General features: G+C 43.5%; 1 protein-coding gene across 1 annotated transcript; it reads left to right on the top strand.

Moving 5' to 3' along the window:
• The first annotated feature begins 7,005 nt into the window (after window positions 1-7,005).
• On the top strand, window positions 7,006-7,312 carry LOC122226321 (late cornified envelope protein 3A-like). Its single transcript, XM_042949299.1, has one exon. It carries the CDS (start codon window positions 7,016-7,018, stop codon window positions 7,310-7,312), a length of 297 nt encoding a protein of 98 aa, XP_042805233.1. The 5' UTR covers window positions 7,006-7,015.
• The last annotated feature ends 12,801 nt before the right edge of the window (window positions 7,313-20,113 follow it).

Raw genomic sequence — 20,113 nt, 5'->3', positions numbered from 1 at the left:
AACCTTTTTGTTAATTGAAAGGGCGGGCCTACGGCGGCGGACTCCATCTTGTTCTGTGTCCTTCACCTTGACCACACCTCCTCCCCTTGAGTAACCGCCCCCCTCACCTGCCTAACAGGACTCGGACCCTTCCCCAGCCAATCAGCTGAGGCCATAGCCATTACCTCACCAACTGCCCCTAGGCCCCAATAAAACCTTTGTCCTTTTGAAACTCGCTTTCTCTCCCCCCAGCATCTGACCGCTGCATCGGTGCAGGTAGGGGATTGAGCTCGAGCTAGCTCGAATAAAGGCTCTTTTGCTTTTGCATCAGACTCGGCTCCCTGGTGGTCTTTGGGGATCACGAATTCTGGGCATAACATTAATAGCGCTTTATTTCATTTTAAAAGTAGGCTGCATGTCCAACATAGGGCTTGAACTCATGACCCTGAGATCAAGAGCCCCACACTCTACCAACTGAGCCAGCCTGGCACCCCTAAACAAACCTTTTAGAATTTCTTTTAAAAAAGGAAGAGTTTTATTCAAGTCTAGGTGAGAACAGCTGACCAGGATACACAATCTTCACAAAGAAGAGAGTGCTCCTGAGAAGTGTTTAACGAGGGGTTACATATGTTTTTTGTTACATCAAGAGTTACTAACCATCATGATGAAGGAAATTTCAGAAAATTACAAACTTTATCTTAAGCTTTTAGTATGTGCAAGCTTGCAGGCTTTGGAGGCATGGGAATTGAATTTAAAGAGACTTTTACTCTTTAGTTTGAAATGTGTGCTTTAAGGTTATTTGTTTAAAAAGCAGATGCACAACGTGTGCTCGGGGCAGAAACAGAGCCCATGCTCTGAAGTTTGGTGAAGTCACTCTGACCTTGGTAAAGGTATAGCTTCCCAGGGAGCTGAGGATCAGGGCCCACAAACATTAAAAGTTGAAAATTTCTGGGGTGCCTGGGTGATTCAGTTGGTTAAGCGTCCAACTTCATCTCAGGTCATGATCTCACGGTTCATGTGTTCGAGCCCCACGTCGGGTTCTGTGCTGACAGCTCAGAGCCTGGAGCCTGCTTCGGATTCTGTGTCTCCCTCTCTCTTTGTCCCTCCCTCACTCATGCTCTGTCTCTCTCTTTCTCTCAAAAATGTTTTTCTCTCAAAAATGTTTTTCTCTCAAAAAAAAACATTAAAAAAACAAAAAATAAAAGTTAGAAATTTCTTTTATCAGTACAAAGGCATCTGAATGGAAGGACAGTCATTCCAACGAATGGTGCTGAAACAGTTGGACAACCATATTAAAAAAATAAATTATATCTCATATGTAAAAAATTATTATATATAAAAATTAACTCCACGTTAATAATGGATCAAAGGGTAAAACAAAACATTATAAAACTTCTAGAGTAAAGCATAAGAAAAAATCTTTGTGACTTGAGTTACACAAAAAAATTTTTAGAAATGGCAATAAAAGGGTGATTCAAAAGAAAACCTTCATAAACTCAACATTGTCAAGATTTTAAAACCCTGCTTTTCATCCTTTTTATGGGTGAGTAATATTCCACTACATATATATATATATATATATATATATATATATATGTATATGTATGCATATATATAATACCACAACTTCCTTATCTATTCATCAATCCATGGACACTTGGGCTCTTTCCATAATTTGGCTATTGTTGATAATGCTGCTATAAACTTGTATGGAAATGTTCACTAGTGATTGAAGCTAATATTACACTGTATGTTAACTAACTGAAATTTTAATAAAAATTAGAAAAGGAAGGGCCTTAGAAATAATGCTGTCTTTAGATGACAAAATAAACAATCAAACAAAAAACAAAGCAAGCAAAAAAACTGCTTTTCAAAAGACACTGTTAAGAAAAGGTAAAGAAAATTCACAGACTTGGAAAAAAATTTGTAAAATACATATGCAATGAAGGACATGGCTAGAATATATGTTAAAATGCTCCAAACATAGGGACTCCTGACTCAGTCAGTGGAACATCTGACTCTTGATTTCAGTTCAAGTCATGATCTCAGACTCATGGGATCAAGTCCCACCCACATCAGGCTCTGTGCTGAGCATGAAGCTTGCTTAAGATTCTCCTTCTTTCTCTCCCGCTGTCTCTCTACCCCACTTGTGCTCTCTTTCTCTCTAAAATATAAATAAATACATACATACATACATACATACATAAAATGCTCAAAAAAAAAATAATAAGAAAATAGACAACCTGGTTAAAAAATGGGTGAAAGATTTGAACAGACATTCCAACAAAGAAGATATATGGATGGCAAATAAATACATGAAAAGACCCTTAACATTATCAGTCATTAGGGAAATAAATATTAAAAGCAAAATGAGATATCACTCTACATACATTAGAATGGCTAAAATAAAAAAAATAAATAACTGATAATACCAAGTACTATCAAATATGTAGAGCACTTAGTTCACTCAATCATTGCCAGTAGGAATACAAAATTGTACAATCACTTTGGAAAATAGTTTGCCAGTTTCTTAAAAAATGAAACATACCCTTATAATTTGCCCCAGAAACCCTATTCTTAGATATTTAACCATGAGAAATAAATTTTATATTTACAGAAAAACTTGTAAGTCAGTATTTATGGTGACTTTATTAAGAATTTCCCTGAACTGGTAGCAACCCCAGTGTCCTTCAACTGGAAAATAGTTTAAAAAATAATCTGTACATTTGGGGCCCCCGGGTGGCTCAGTCAGTTAAGCATCTGGCTTTGGCTCAGCTCATGATTTCATGGTTCATGAGTTTGAGCCCCATGTTGGGCTCTGTGCTGACAGCTCAGAGCCTGGATCCTGCTTCAGATTCTGTGTTTCCCTCTCTCTCTGCCCCTCCCCTGTGCATTTTCTCTCTGTCTCTCTCCCTCTCTCTCTCTCTCTCTCTCTGTCTCTCTCAAAAATAAGTAAACACTAAGAACATAATAATAACAAGATACATTTACACAATATAAAGCTACTTAACAAAGAAAAAGGAATGAAGTACTATTACATAAAACAATACAGATGAATTTCAAATGCACTATTCTAGGTGAAAGAAGCTAGACTTTAAATGCTACATATCATGTAATTGCAATTACACAGCATTGTGAAAAAGGCAAAACTATAAGGACTGAAAGCAGATCAGTGGTTGCCAAGGACTGCATGGAGGAGGGGTTCACTATATAGGGTCACGAGGGAATGTTTTGGGGTGATGGAACTTTTCGTTGCTTTTTTACATGGCTGTATGTGTTAGTCAAAGCTCACAGAATTGTGTACCTAAATGGATGATTTTTTTCTCTGTGTAAAATAAATACCTCAAAAAATCTGACTTAAAAATAGAGAAAAAATTTTAATATTTTTGAGGAATACATGTAAATATGATAAAAATACATCAGAAGGGAAGCAAAGAATAGTAAATACAAGACTCAGAATGGCGATTACGTCCTCATTTTCATGTGGGGAGTGGATTTTGGCATTTTTGCTATTTAAATGATGATAGGATAGATAGATGATTGATAGATTGATAGATAGATAGATAGATAGATAGACAAATTCATTAAGAGAACCTTGCATGGACTGATGATGAACATATATTACAAACCAAGATGTCAATCCATATCTGTGCACCTGAGATCTGATAATAACAGAGCTAAGTGAAACTACAGGAGTAAATATCTTCCCAGAATACTACTTTTGGGCTTACTCATCTCATCTTCCTCTTTCATAGCATCAGTCATTAATTGCCATGGAAAAGGGCTGATCCTTGTTTGTTTCTTTGTTTATTCTGTTATTACTAATATGTCTGTCTTAGGAAGCTTATCCTGGAGCTGGGCCTCAGATAAAGTACTTCCTGCTCCAGAGCTAACACACAGGTTATTAGGTCATAAAATTCTCTCATAAAACCAGGTGAGTGTCTTCTCCGTGTGTGACCCCAGGTTCCTTACAATGTCAGGGCTGCTAAGACATCCTCATACTGCAGCTCACTGCAGCCTCCCCAGGCTCTGGGCTGTGGGCTCAAGTGTTCTGTGAGTTTGGACTGAGGTCTCTGTTCTGAGAAGGAAAGTGTGGACCCTGAGGTGGGCAGTTTCCAGATTAAGTAGCTCATCTGGAGAAAGGAAAGGAGGGATATCTGAGGATATGGAAACAAGGCACTAAGGCAGGGATTCAGGCATGGGACTGGAAAGAAGCCATCTTCAAGCCCATTCTTGAGGAACAGAAGCACTTTGCTGACAAGTTTTAGAGTGGCTTGGGTCACATTGATTGGGGACACCTGTTACACCAAAAGTGCGGCCCCATAGCAACTCAATTTCCACATCGCTGGGATTAAGCATATCCTCTGTGCAAATTTCTGGAGAACCACATGACATGGAAAATACTAATTCCCTCTGCAGCCGGTCTGGAACCCTGAGACAGTTCCACTTCAGTTTACCCTGTAACACCTACATTAGGCTTAGGGTTCAGTTATCACAAATGTAAATACTTTGTTGTTTGTTGTCCTAACTGTATGCTTGTGTGAAATCATACCCAGAGGCAAACTGGGATCTCCTTTGAAGCAGAGAGGACAGCAATTGTGCCCTGCTTTCCCCTCCCCACTGCCAGCACCCAGCTCTGTACCCCAGGACCATCCAGGCTCCCACATGGATCTTCAAAGAACTTTAGGAATCACTGATTCAGAATGAGTAAGTTGTGGATTGGAGAGAAAAAGAAAACTATAGCCTATGAATTTAGTATCTACAAATGGGTATTTAAGCTAACAACAAATCAAAATGTAATATATTACATTTGCTATAATGAAGTTTTATTTAATTTAATTAAATTTAAATATGTGAATGTTGAAGTCTCAATGATAATTTTATTTTTGTTATATATAATGTAATACATTTTATTATCATATTTGAGATAAAATTTGTTGAGGAATATATGTGTAATATCACAATTAAATCAAATGGAACAATAAGGGTGCCTGGGTGGTTCAGTCAATTGCGCATCCAGCTCAGGTCATGATCCCAGGGTCATGAGATTGAGCCCCATGACGGGCTCTGCACTGAGCATAGAACCTGCTTGAGATATTCTCCCTCTCTCTCTCTCTCTCTCTTTCTCCCTCTCTCTCGGCTCCTCTCCCCTGCTCGGTGCTCTCTTTCTCTACAAATAAAATGAATCTTTAAAAAATGGAAAGATAGTATTCAGTTTACATAAAGCTTAGCCATTATGAGGTTTATGCTATCAAGCAAGGCCCACATACCACCTCCACCACCATCAACCTCACAATTACCAACCATGTTTGCAAAATGATTCATTATCATCATTGCATTGTTTTTTCCTTAGTTCCTCCAAGCACATGGGCCACTATCTTCTATCACCTTCTACAGTGTTAGAATCAATAGTATATATCCCACAGTCTGAGAGATGTGGACATATGGAACAACAATGAAGAGGTGGATCTATTCTTTACTTCTCCTCCTCCCCCTCCTCCTCCTACTTCTCGTCCTCCCCATTTCCCTCTTCCCCCTTCTTCCTAATAATATCAGTTGTGAATCTTGTCCTATCAAAAGTCGTTGGTCCCTTCTCCACTCTAAATTTTATGCTGCTCTCCCTACTACCATATAGGAACCAGGAGGTCCCCCTAGGAACCTTTCTCTCTTAGACACAAACTGGCTCCCAACCAGTTACCCTGGTTGGGATGGTAAGTTACCATCTTACCCTACCCATCACACCCTCACAGGACAATGACTTTGTTCAGCTGTCACCTCCAGAAAACATCTGAAGTCTCCATCACCCTTCTGGTGCAATGGGGGACTGACCTCCAAAACCTGGGATCTTAGGCTTGAGGTCTTAAGAAACACTTCCGTTTAGCATTTATGTTATCAGATGCAATATATTTGCTTTTCCATGTGATTGTCCATGATCTGTGAGGTACTTAAGGGAAGAAATGTGTATTATCTCTCTGTATTATTAGTGTTGCATGTACTAAAAAGGGACAGAGCCTATGCCAAAGCATGGAAGTGAAGGACTGAATAAGGGCACAGCAGCTGGTCCAAAGCAGACTAAAGTGGGAAGTAATTTGGTAGTCACAGGACATCCTGGTTCTACCTTAGAAGAATTTTAGGGTCATGCCCAGGAAGACACTGGAGGCAGACAACTAGGAACCATGCCAGGCTGTCCCCTCCCCTGGTTGTGAAAGCAGCAGAGGACTCCGGCCTGCATGACAAACCCAGCCACAGGATAAGAGTGCTCCTGCCCTGAGCTCCTCACCCACAGCATCCTCAGGAACAGCCTCATCTTGCCTCCTCTGTATCTGGTGAGTGTCCCTCAGCTGGGAGCTTTGGGAAGACAAGCCCAGATGTGATCAGAACCAGCAGGAGGGGACCCAGACAGCGGCACCAGTGGGGGAGGGGGTGGTGGTGAGGAAAGAGCCACTGAGGCACCTGTCAGGGGGCTGTGAACCCTCAAAGCCACAGGTCTTCAGGATTCCTTTCAGGGGGCTGTGAACCCTCAAAGCCACAGGTCTTCAGGATTCCTTCCATTCTTTTATTTTTTATTTTTTTTAAATTTTTTTTTTTTTTCAACGGTTTTTATTTTTTATTTTTGGGACAGAGAGAGACAGAGCATGAACGGGGGAGGGGCAGAGAGAGAGGGAGACACAGAATCGGAAACAGGCTCCAGGCTCTGAGCCATCAGCCCAGAGCCTGACGCGGGGCTCGAACTCACGGACCGCGAGATCGTGACCTGGCTGAAGTCGGACGCTTAACCGACTGCGCCACCCAGGCGCCCCAGGATTCCTTCCATTCTTGTTCTGAGTATGTGATCAGGGGTGCACACAGACCCATCTGGTGTCTTAGTGTGCATGTCCACTCCGTGTCCCCATGTCTGTCCCACACAGCTTGGCTTAGGAAGCAGCTTGGTCATGGGGACAAGTGTTCCCCAGAGGGAAGGGACTTTTGTCTGAAGCTTCTGTGTTCACATAAAATAATGTTTCTTTTATTTGTTCCAGATCAACCTCCTGCCGCGATGTCCTGCCAGCAGAGCCAGCAGCAGTGCCAGCCTCCTTCCAAGTGCCCCCCATTGCCCAAGTGCCCCCCGAAGAGCCCAGCACAGTGCTTGCCCCCAGCCTTCTCCAGCTGTGCTCCAGGCTCCGGGGGCAGCTGTGACCCCAGCTCTGGGGGGTGGGGGGGCTGCTGCCTGAGCCACCGTGGGTGCCACGGATCCCATGGATGCCGGCGCCACAGCTCTGACTCCTGTGATGGTGGCAGTGCGCTGCAGTCTGGGGATTCTGGGTGTGGCTATGGCTCTGTGGGTAGTTGCTGACTTGGGATCCTGATGCTGAGACAAGAGCTCCTAGAGGAAATGGGAATCCAAAGGGCCAGAAAAAGCCATCCTTCCCACCCCATGAGGACGCAGCCTTTCCTGCACCCCCCATTTTCTCTTGCTCAGGCTGAGCTGGGGTTGTCCCTGGGGAGGGTCCCAGCTCTCCGTGCCTGGTCCAGGATGGCACAGCCCCCTCCCTGCTGCACCTGCCAGTGATTGTCAGCACCTGTGCCTGAGGTCATGAAAAAATAAATGTTCTGTTCCTGTTACCCTGGGTGATTCCTGTGTCATTCCACTCTGCCCCTACCCTCAGTTCTTTTGCCAACACTACCCAAGTCTGTGGACAGAATCTTCACTCTGGATCAGGAATAAGAGCAGATCAGTTCTCCGCCCCACACTTAGAAGGGAAGTGGAGAGGTTTTAGGCCTGATGGAGACAGAGGATGAGGGGTGTATTTATTTGAAGCCCTGCAACTCTCAGTAAAGGGACAGATTTTTCCTGTGAAATCTGAGTGTCGATCCAATCTGGAAATTGCCATTGTGTGATAAGGTACTTGTATTTATTTTGATAAACTATTTCTGTGTCCTAATTAAGAAACAAGGAATCGGGAGGCAAATGAACAAAATACACAGAGGAAGAGCTGAATGAAAAAATGGAGGAAGGAGACAGAAGCCTCCAGAAGGAAAGTTAAACTAAAGGGTCTGTGAAGTGCAGGAAGAGAGATGGAAAGGAGAGAAGTGTTTAAACTAATAAGGTCTGGAGGGAGTGATGTGGCGGGAAGTTCCATCAGTGAGATGGTAGGAGTGTGTGACATTTAAACTTTAGGAACAAGAAAAAGGGAGAAAAGGAGTAGTGCTGCTGGGATTATAAATGTTTGTAATTTCAGGAGCAAACATTTATCAGACCCTCAGCTCCATGCATGCCTACAGTGGCAAACCTGGAGAATGGGAGCACACTGGCTGGCAGGGCCAGGGAAGCGGCCTTGGAGCCTTGGAAGTGCCCCTCACTGCCACTCTCAAGAACTGACAGCTATCCCTCTGGTTGAATCCAATCTAAGTGGAAAGGGATCAGGGTTAACCCACAGAGCTGCCTGCTGGGACACTGGAGAGATCTTGGGAAACTAGAAATGACAAAACAAATCTTTCAAATGAAGTCCCAATGGGGAGTTCCCAGCAATGGAGGAAAGTAGATTCCCCAAACCTGAGCAGGGTGACACCACGTCCTAGCCCTGGACCCACTTATTCACTCACTGCATTTTTATTGAGCATCTATGTGCTCAGTTCTAGGCATTAGAGATACAGCAGAGAATCAGAACAAGTTTCTTCTCTCAGGCACTGACATTCAAATAGGTGTGTGGGTGACAGTCCCCGATATTACACGACGCAGAATGAAACGCAGTGGCACTCTATTCAGTTGGCCATTTACCTTCTGGGACACTGAGGCTGGTCTAATAAACCTAGAGAAGACATCCAGCCTGGGCTTTGAGATAGTGGCTTTGGTGGAGACCAAAAAGGATGTGAATATCTGCTAACTACCACATCAAAAGACAACAGCCAAGAAAGGAGAGGGCACGTGTTGTTAATATTAATGGGACCATGCTGGTGCACAAGCAGCCTCTGTCCCTGTGTCCTCCCCTCCCTCTCTCTGCAGCCCCTCTGGAAAACCTTCTGCTCAGGTTCTCCTTTTCTCCCATGAATATCATTTATTTGATCACCTAAAAAGGGACAGCTATCCTCTAGGTTTAATGTAACAGGATAACCAGACAAATCATTTTCATCAATGTTTATAAAAAACAATAATTCTTCATAACCACTATAATTAATATTTGCGACTTAAAAGATCTTTTCCAGGGCACCTGGGTGGCTCAGTCAGTTGAGCATCTGACTTTGGCTCAGGTCATGATCTCACGGTTCATGATTTCGAGCCCTGCATGGGGATCTGTGCAGACAGCTCAGAGCCTGGAGCCTGCTTTGGATTCTGTGTCTCCTTCTCTCTCTGCCCCTCCCCAACTTGTGCTCTGTCTCTCCCTCTATCAAAAATAAATAAACATTTTTTAAAAAGATCTTTTCCTTTCTTAAATGTGATGTTTCAGAAGGCAATGCATCTCTAATGTTATAACAAAATTCAATGGAGAAATTCCACATGGCTTATGTAATCGTAATTTCCCAAATTGTTCATGAGCCTCATCCTTATCACCCTCACCATCACCATGCCCACTAAGCATGATTCATAGCTCAGCTAACCTCCCTTAGCCACCCCAGCCAACTTGAATCACTCCTTCCCCTGAACTATCCCTGGAGCTCTTAGGATAAATAGCACAGTCACAGAGATATTGATACAATGGTCCTCACATGTATCTCAATTTGCAAACCTTGTCACTGCAGCTTCTGTAAATTTCTTGTCTCTGTCTCTGATTTCATTCCTTGCATCTTTGGTCTGTTGTGCCTCTATCACCTTACAGAGTTTTCTTTACCAGGTGCCGGCTGTTAACTGGAGAAGAAGGAATTCCAACGCAGGAATGCCTGACTCCAAATGAATGCTTAAAAAGCCCATTATCATGGCCTCCACATTGTCTTAGATCCTCCACTGTCCCCTCAACTACACTCACTGTCAGTACCAGTGTTAGCTCTTCCTCCTCGTGAGGACTCCTGGGTTCTGTGAGTTCCTCTTGGAACTGCCATCTGGGCTGACTACGCATGGACAGAGCAAGGAACTACACCCCTGCTCCTGCTGCTTGTCCAAGTACTGCTCTTACAGGCCAGGGGCCTCATCCCACCTACCGGCCCAAGTGATAGCAGGTGATGCCATCTGGACACATTCTACTGCTCAGGGTCACTGCAGACAAAGGGGTCTGACACCCAAAGGCTCTGTCCTGAGACCTGAGGACTCCCCACACACATATATGACAGCACTAACCCTTGGATCAAGCTTATTTTATTACTTGTCCATCTGCCCTGCTCACACAGTGTGTTAGTTACTTAAGAACAGTGACCAGATCTTATTCACTTCTGAATCTCCTTGGGTACAGCAGAATGCTTGGTGGGCCGCTGTATCAAGGCAACACATTCTTTTTTTTTTTTTTTAATTTTTCTTAATGTTTATTTATTTTTGAGAGAAAGAGAGACAGACAGACGTGAGCAGGGGAGGGTCAGAGAGAGAGAGGGAGACACAGAATCTGAAGTGGGCTTCAGGCTCTGAGCTGTCAGCACAGAGCCCCACATGGGGCTCGAACTCACTAACCATGATATCACTACTTGAGCTGAAGTCGGACGCTTAACTGACTGAGCCACCCAGGCGCCCCAAGGCAACACATTCTGTGTGAATAACTGAGTGGATGGATGGATGGATAAATGAATGGATGGGAAAATAAAATGGCAAGCCTACAGGAAATGAGTCACTGGTATTTGAAGAGTCTTGTGACTTTCCTCACAGGAAAACTCCTGGCACCTATCTTGGAAGATATGGAGGATCCAAGGATGGAGATCACAAGGAGCTGAATCAGCTCAACACATGTTAAAGAAGGAGGAAGGGGGGGGGAAGGATAGAAAGAAGGATAGCACGAGTAAGAGAAAAATAAGACATGACAGACTCACAGAAAGTTTAAAAAGCAGGAATTTGAACAATTTGGGGACTCCTGAATCCTTCCCATCAGAAAACCTCCTGCTCCCTTTCCCCTTTTCCTCCCAATCATCAGGCAAAGAAGCCCACAAGGAGTAGCACTGAGGGCTCCTCCCTTCCCTGTGATGCCTGTGCCTTGGTCAGGGCATCGGAGGACCCTGAGAACCCAGGATCCATCATTAAATGTCCCTTCTGCTCACAGCACAGGCACATGTTCTTCAGGTCCTTGGTGTGTCCATCCTCCTACACACCATGAGGATGTGCAAGAAGTTGTGAGAAAATGCAAGGCAGGTGAAAAACTGGAATCAAGATACAAAGGAAGCATCTAGCAGGAGGTGAGGCAGAGAGATTCCAGGCTATTCTGAAAATAGCAGGTGAGTAGCACACGGCTGCTCATACCGTCTAAACCTCCATCTCAGGGGACTTGATTTTCTAAGAAGTCCTCATCAAAGGTTCTAAGCTGCTCCAGGGACCTCATCTTCTTTGATCTTCAAAGCCCATCTTCCTCTATAACTACATGGCTCCCCCTTCTGGGATAAAGGTGTGTGCTTTTGTGAGTGAATGACTCTTCCCTTCTACTCCATCCACCTGCCCTCCCTCTACCATCCTGGGCACCTAAAACCCCTCCCTCTCTGTTCAGTGATTTCACTCACTCATCAGCACTCCCAGATCCCCAAATGAACACGCAAGGAAGGCTGGAGCCTGGAGTAATGCTCTGGAAGGGAGGAGATGAATTCCTGATCACCTGCAGGTGGCCATAGGAGTGGAGGTCTGGGACAAGGTGAAGTTTGAGGACATAAAGCTTCTCAGGATTGATATCTTATGCAGCGTTTCACAGGATCTTTGTCCATGAAGCACTGTTTTCTTGGAGTAATGATTGAGAATACCAAGAAGGAACACTGTCCTGAATGCAGCTCAGGGAACATGGCCCAATCCTTGGGATTATGTTACTGATGAGTTGATAGTAGAAAGGGAGAGAGACCTCAGAGAAACTTTGGGAAAGAGATCATCAGAAGGCCTTCTACTTGCTTTATAGAACAATCTAAACTCAGTGAATTCTGAGAGGAAAACAGTTTTACTTTCATTTAGTCACTGCCTTCTACATAAAATCCCTACATCAAATGCTCCCCTCCCCAGCACAGTCCTGCCCCTCTGTTGGATGATGGAAAACCACAGCTGAAGAACGTGATGCAGTTGTCATCTCTCTGGTATGCATCCTGGACCAGGCTGGTGGGGCAACTGCAGGGGCCAGGACAGCTCTGCATCTTCTGAACAAATTCTGGGGGGATGAGTCTGAGACTCTCTAGTCTTTCTTTCAATGATGACTATGTATAGATCCTTTTGTTTCCGGGTCTGGCACTTTAGCCAAACTCTGACATAGCAAAAAAACGCAAATACCTTCTAAGTCTTAGATCATTCTGGAACATTCTCCATGGTCATATATAAGTGCTATATATCTCAAAATGCAAAAACATTATCTGAGGGGAGGTTAGGATTCAGAAGAGAATAGAAGGGAAAATGTCTTGAGGTGCCTGGGTGGCTCAGTCAGTTAAGCATCTGACTCTGGATTTCGGCTCAGGTCATGATCTCACAGTTCTCGAGATTGAGCCCCACATCAAGATCTGTGCTGACAGTTCTGAGCCTGCTTGGAATTCTCATTCTCTCCCTCTCTCTCTCTCTCTCTTTCTCTCTCTGCCTTTCCTCTGCTAGTGCTCTCTCTTCCTTTCAAAAATAAATAAACTTTAAAAAAAAAAGAAAAGAAAGGAAAATGTCTTTAAATTAGAATAACAGGTGGCAGACATTTTCCTAAGAATGACTCAGCTGTTTATCATGGCCTTGCTGAAGTTTTGGTTGCAGGAGGGTCCTAAGCTCAGAAGCGGCTGTGTTTTTCAATAAATGGAGAAAAGTTTTTCATTGTTTGATTCATCATGTATTTATAAAGTATGTGGCCTGATAAAAATGCACTCCAAGGAGCCAGACCTAAACTGCTCCCCCACCTAATGCCATCATCCCATCAGCATTACCAAACCATGGAAACATCTAGAATTTATCCAGCCACACTGGGTTCTACTCCAGGAATCCAGAGCTCTAAGGATGACATTCCTGGTAGAAATGACCCTCAGAGAGTCCCCCTCATGCTTGCAAGCAAGTGGCCAGCCTGCGGTGTCTCAGCCATGTCATCACACAACACATGTTCAGCCTTAGGGCCTGTGGAGCTCCCACTCTGGTGAGAAATGGAAGAACTGAGAAGGCAGAACTCCTCATGGAGGGGATTGATGAACAACACCACCAGGATGCACATGGAACCTCCCAAGCCATGCAATCTGGGGTGGAGCTTCAGAAAGACCCACAAACATCACCGCATTTTATGAAGAGAGAAAGCTCCATATTCACAGTTCTGGGATGTTCAGAAACTTTAGAACTTATCCCCCAAGAAGCAAAAATGGCCACTCTACTACAGCTACCATGAAAAAGTGCTCATTCCATCTTCTTTAAGTGCCTCTTTCCAGTGCAGGATATACTCAAAGAATCCTCAATGATATGAGCAAAATGGCCACTCAATCATTGTTCTGGGGATGATTCTGAAATTACCTCCCAGCAAGAGACAAGGACCACACACTGGAGGCAGCACAAGATTGGTGGGGATGTAAAGGCCCACACCCTCCCCTCCCCCATCCATATCCAGGACCACCCTTCTTCCCTGTGGCCCAGTGCCTTTATGCTCCCACAGGCAACTTGAAGTAAGTCACAGCATTGCTCTATTCTCAAGTGCCAGGCAGAATGTGTAGATGAAAATTGCACCGCCTTGTAATTAACGTATTTAATAGGCATTGAATATCATAATTTAATTTAAATATGGATAAAGCTTGGTTATAATACTGACTCTGATTTATATTAAAAAAACATAGAAAAATATATTTATTCTAATATTAGAAATTCATTGGTTGGGGAATTCATCTCTAAAATTAAAATGAAATTCACAGGGGAAATAGCATTCAGTTTGCATCAATTGATCATACATAAAACATGGACACCTCGAGGCTGACTCTGTTACATGAAATGCGCCTAATACCACACAGACCTCATAAGCAGCAACACACTCAACAAAACTACTTCCATGAAACCCATCTGTCATTATTTACCTTTGCAGACCTCCCTTAATTAGTTCAAGCAGATGAACCACTCGTGACTGTATGTTTATGGTATTTGAATGAAGAGCACACATTCTCTGGGATTTGATAGAAATGTCACACCCTTTGTAATGTGCTAATTGTGACTCTGTCACTTCAGCTGTTGTAGTTTCCTTCTCTATATTTACCCTCCAATCAAGCACTGATGTGGTTCCTCTCCTCCCTGCCCAAGGAATCCATGCTACTTCCTGGGTGTCAGGAAGTTCTTCTCAGGAGCCCCACTTCCTCTAGCTTCACCCTCTATCCATTTTCCACACACAGCTCATCCAAAACATCCAGGCCCTCAGCTCAGTCACCACCCCCAAGAGCAAGTGCTGATTTCATATAGGTGTCCAATTTCTCCAGAGAACATGCAGGAAAAATAGAGGTCACACAAAGAACAATGGACTTTGTAGTTATTTGTTTACATTACAGCACTTAGAACAAAGGAACAGACTCCTTATTTATCTATCTGTCCAGGTTATGCATCATCCTCAACTCTACATCCCATTGCAAAGTGTGAACGTGGGGCATGGACTCTGTTAAGTATGTCTACAGGCATGAGTGGAAGGTTGCCTAACTCTTTTTGGTCAAACATATCATCTTGCACCTGGAGCTGGGCTGGGAGACTTTGGTGTTGCCAACCTCCCCAACAATACACTAACCCAAGAGCTCTTGTCCTGGACAACTCAGTCCCACAGCCTACTTAGAATCAACTTTCTCTGTCTTTCACCCAACCAGCTGAATGTCCAGCTAGGGCAGGACCTGAACAAGGATAGTTAGGAAGACAGGCCCAGGCCTCTATCAGAGGAGAGGGAAGAAGGGGGTCCAGAATGGAGACAGCAGGAATAGTGAGGGGTTAATGAGCAGGTTTATGGGATATTTCAGTGCTTCTGTGACTTGCAAATGCCATGGGTGTTTATAGGCCCATCCTCTTCCTAAACATGTTCTGAGACATAAACTCATCCCACCAGACATCCTGGAGGAAACTTTACCCAAAAGGGTTTGTTCTTCTCCATGATTACATGGAGACAAGACACCATGGGAGCCAAATTAGAAAAGAGTCAGTGTTCTTTTATAGAAGGAGGTTAAAGAGGAAAAAAAACATCTCTCCAGGCTGAATTAACTCCAAATACATTTTCTTCGCTTTTCCACATTCCTTAGTTCACAAGTAGAACATGGAACCCATCAGAGAAGAGACATTGGCCAGAGACTTTTTCAACACCCTGCTTTTACTTTATTCTCTCCAGGGTCCTTGATCCTGCTGAGATGCCCTGCTAGCAAAACCAGCAGCAATGCCAGCCTCTCAATGTCCCCACAGTGTCTACCTCCATGCCCAGCCCGTTGCCAGTTTCCTGCTAGCGACCCTGCCCTGGGGGCTGCTGTGGCCTCAGTTCTGGCTGACATCAACTTTGAGTGTCATCTACCAGGGATCTCTAGAGACAGGTTCAGAGACTTAGCAGTGTTCGTTATGTGCCACTAGAACTCCTCTTGGTGAACTTAGAGGTGTGGAGAAGTGGAACCAGAATCAACCAATAAAATTTAGATTTGAGACAGAAGCCAGGAGTTTTCTGTTATGATTCCATCACTAAAAGCTGTCCCTGACAAGTGAGTTCTCAATAGTTGTAGAGAGACAACTTCCCAGACCAACCCCATAGCCATTTGTTCAAGCATTCATTCATTCAACACATATTTATGTGGCACCAGTCTAGGTACTTGAATCAGTGAGGAATGGGACAGACAAAAACCCCTCCTCTCAGGAAGTTTACATTCCAGTGGGTCTGTTGGAGGTATCTTCTGATTTCCTTGCAAGGCAACATATTTAGACAAAGGTGGCTGAATATAGATTCAGTTGGCTTCTCACACTTGAACATTGGATAGACACTAGTAAAAGGTTGCTAAACCCAGTGAAGACACTCACAGGCAAAATTTCGAGAATTGGATATTGTTAGTTGGGTGGTGACAAAAAAAATCTAATGTCTGCTTGCTTCCACACCAAAGAGCAAAGTAAGGCAAGGGGATATAGTGCTGGTAACAATGGAGAAATATCTGTTTGAAAGTTGGCCTTGTTTCTTTCCCACTTTTTCTTATTCAGTCTCCAAATCTCAGTAAAAACCTACACTGATACAAGAATCTTGAAAGTGCTTCAGTTTCCTACTTGGCTACAAAATATGGGAGCATCTAAAACAGGATGTCCACACTAATGACCTCTCCTGCATCAGGATAATCAGATATACTTAATATGTAGTAGTGTTTTATCAAAATCTGTCATTGTAAGATATACTGAAATGTAAATGATTTGTCCCATTCTTCAGGATTTTTAACATATGATTCAGGGTGAAATAATATGTCTATCATTACAGTAAATTCAATGAGAAAAATACTACACAGCTCAGGTGACTACAACTTTCCACAACCTTTGTCCACTTTATGTCAGGTATTCACAATTATCACCATTATCTGCCTCATTATTGTCACACCTATCAATTATCATTCATTTATGGTCTAAACTCTTAGCTACCTTGGCCAATTTGAAACACCCTCTTCTCTGAGTTACTACTCCTGGCTCTCTTATAATCAATGCTATAGTCACTAAGAGACTGACAAAATGGTCCTTAAATGTGTGTTAATTTGCAAGACTTGTCACCTCAGCCCTTGTCAATTTCTTATCCCCATCTCTAGATTTACCTGTAACAGCTCTGGTTCATCATACCTCTTTATAGTTTTTCTTTCCTCTGATGCTCCTGCCTTAACACCGCTATGAAGAGAAGGGAGGGATTCAAAACTGGCAGTGTCTCTCTCCAAAATAAATGCTCTTAGGGACACCTGGGTGGCTCAGTCTGTTGAGCTTCCAACTTCAGCTCAGGTCATGATCTCACGGTCTGTGAGTTTGAGCCCCGCGTTGGGCTCTTTGCTGACAGGAGCCTGGAGCCTGCTTCGGATTCCGTGTCTCCCTCTCTCTCTGGCCCTCCCCTGTTCATGCTCTGTCTCTCTCTATCTCAAAAATAAATAAACATTTTTTTTAAAAAGGCTCTTAATGAGCATATATTTCTGCCCCCAAGGTCTTAGATGCCTTCAGTAGTCCCTGGGCCCCCTTCTCCCCTCCACACCAGCATTATCTCTTTCTCCTGATGGATACCTGGAGGTCTCTTGGGTTCCCTGAATTCCTCCTAGTTGCCTTACCTGGGCTTTCTATGCATGGACAGATTATAGGCTTTACATCTCCACTCATCATCAATCATCCCAAGTGATAGGAGGTGACATCTGGTGGCATCACTCAGAGTCACTGAAGAGTAACAGGGGACTGATGCCCCAAAACTCTGACCTCAGGCCTGAGGACTGCCCACACATGTGTATTACAACACCCTCAGTTGGCTCATGCTTATTTCACTACTTGCTTCTCAGCTTCACTATGCTGCCAGCCTAAGGATGGGGACAGCATCTTCTTTGTTCTTGAAACTCCTTTGCTCAGGAGAGTGTGTACTATCTCAATATATGTGATTTTTAAATCTTTTAAAAAGAATGAATGAATAATTTTTATGTATCAATTAATGAAAATCAAGGAAGGCAGACCTACAAGAAGACTGAGGAACAGGTATTTGAACAGTCTTGGGGGTAATTGGATTCTCTCTCTTCTCAAAACTCTTGACACCTGCCACAAAGGGCCTGGGGATGGAAAGTGTAAGAAGCTGCCTCATAAGTAGGACTTTCCACCCTCACCCCTTCCCAATCCCAGCACCCATTTTCTGCCTGCAAACTAAAACAGGAAAAGAGCTCCAAGATTTGATCAATCCTCTGGAACCAGAATCCCTCAACACAAGTTACTTTCTACTTCCCTACTCCTCTTTGCTCAGGAATTTTCCCTAAGCTCTGGGTTTAGAACCAGAAGCTCTGAAGTAAATAGAATCATTTTTAAGTTGATAAAATCACATATAATTCTTTGTCTTTTTACTTTGTCCAGATAGAGTCCAGCTAAACTTCCCCCAACATGTCCTGGAAGCAAAACTAGTAGTAGTATCAAGCCCCTCCCAAGTGTTCCCCCAAAGTGCCTACTCAACTATCCTGCTCAGTACCCACCTACAGTCTCTTCCTGCTGAGCCTAAGCTCTGGGGGCTGCAGTAGTATCAGCTGTAAGGGGAAACTGGGGTCTACATAAGAGCCTTAGAGATACATGCCTTCAAGTTGATACTGAAGGTATGTGGCAATTTCTGGCTACCTCTTTCCATTTTTCTTAAGAATGACTCAGCTGCTTGCCATGGAATATATTTGTTATGGGGTGGGAGGAGGCAGAACAGAATGGAGAAGGAACTGTGAGATAAGCAAAAGAAGAAGGATTTTGTGTTTGTTGATTCATCTTTGACTGCTGATATGGAATGTCCAAAATGCTCTCCAAGGAGCTAAACCTGAGATCTACACTGCCTGATAAAATGTTCCTATAACAGCAATTGTAATGACTAAATCATGAAATTTATCTAAGGCTCTGAGGATGGGACTCTTGGGATTAGACATTCTCAGGGAGTTGCCCTGGCACTCTGGGGGAAGTGAGTAGGCTTACAGCTGTTCTCTGTCAACACAGGATGGCCACTCTGCATGTGGGACCTGCAGAGCACCTGATCGCATGAGGAAAAGGAAGAATAAGATACAGGAGCAACTCATCAAAGTGGAGGTGAGATTAGTGGGCTCCATCTTTGGGTCTTGTGTGGAGCCTTCTAAGACAGACAGAGGTGGGACTAAGAGCCTAACAGACATCCGTTGGTGTTTCATGAAGGACAGGGAAAACTGACCATCAACAGTTATTTACAAGGAAACTTTAACCCTTTGAAACTCTTCATAGTATGTGATTTGTGTTACTTTTTCACAAATTGCTCACTCTTCTCTCCTCCACTATCCCACCCCACTCCCTTACTTTCCACCCATCCCCCCCTTCACCAGTAACTCAGGGCTGCAACCCACAGTGTGGGGGGAGGATGGCATTCTGGTTGCTGCTGTGTTAAGGACAAGGCTTGCTTCTGTGCCCCACGGCACTTCACTTCTGTATGGGTACTATTTATCATTGGTGTAATGAATACTCCTATGTTTGTTCAATTGGCTATACTGAATGCTCCCTGAAGAAAGGCACCATACCCCCTCCCATTTTCACTGCTCTATTCCCACTACTGGCCATGACACTGGACCCATAACTGTTGCTGAGAAAAGAGCAGTCCCAGATTGTTGGCAACAAGCTACCTTAGATCTAGTAGCTAGGTTATGTGTTCACCAGTTAAATACAAACAAGTTCATGGTATTCCAACCTCAGACAAGCTAAGTCTGAGATTATGAGGAAGCAAGGCAAAAACAAGACCCTGAGCACCAACAAAATAAGATCATTGTCCAAGCCACAAAAATGACCAACGTCCCCTTTGCTCAGCCAACTAAGGAATTGCTACTTCTTAACCAATTACATCTTTAGCTTTGCCCCATTCCTCCTGATTCTAGTTAAAAATTATCAAGATACCGTATAATAGAAATGCTTCTGATTTCTGACAGTACCCAAGCCAGAGCAAAACTTCACTTCCTTGCACCTTCCCCAAAATTACCTAACACAAGTCTAAATCCTATAACAAGCTCCCCTTAATGTCTTCCGCATGGTGTACTATCTCCCTTATTGCAACAATCCAACCAACACAACTTTATTTTACTATAGTTATGTTCCAATACAGGTGGTCTTTGGATGAGGAATATTAATGATGTTCAACAGAATTTCACTAAGTAAAAGAATACAAGAATGAATGAATGACTTAAAGGAGAAGGCATTTCATATCAGGGTTCATGGTAGCAGTTAGGAAAGGGAAGGGGTTCAGGGAAAATACAGGACCTCTGAGAGGAAAGATAGGACTGTCTCCATCAACAGCCACAGAACAGAGACCAGGGTGGACTCTTTAGAAAGTTCAGAATTCCCTGGTACATATCATAGTTAGAATTGCCCTCTTCCTGTCTGGCATTCTTGGGGCCTCCATCACCAGTGAAACTGGAA

The sequence above is a fragment of the Panthera leo genome, chromosome C1 (genome assembly GCF_018350215.1).
Source record: "Panthera leo isolate Ple1 chromosome C1, P.leo_Ple1_pat1.1, whole genome shotgun sequence".
NCBI lineage: Eukaryota > Metazoa > Chordata > Mammalia > Carnivora > Felidae > Panthera > Panthera leo.
This window is presented reverse-complemented; position numbering and strand designations above follow the sequence as displayed.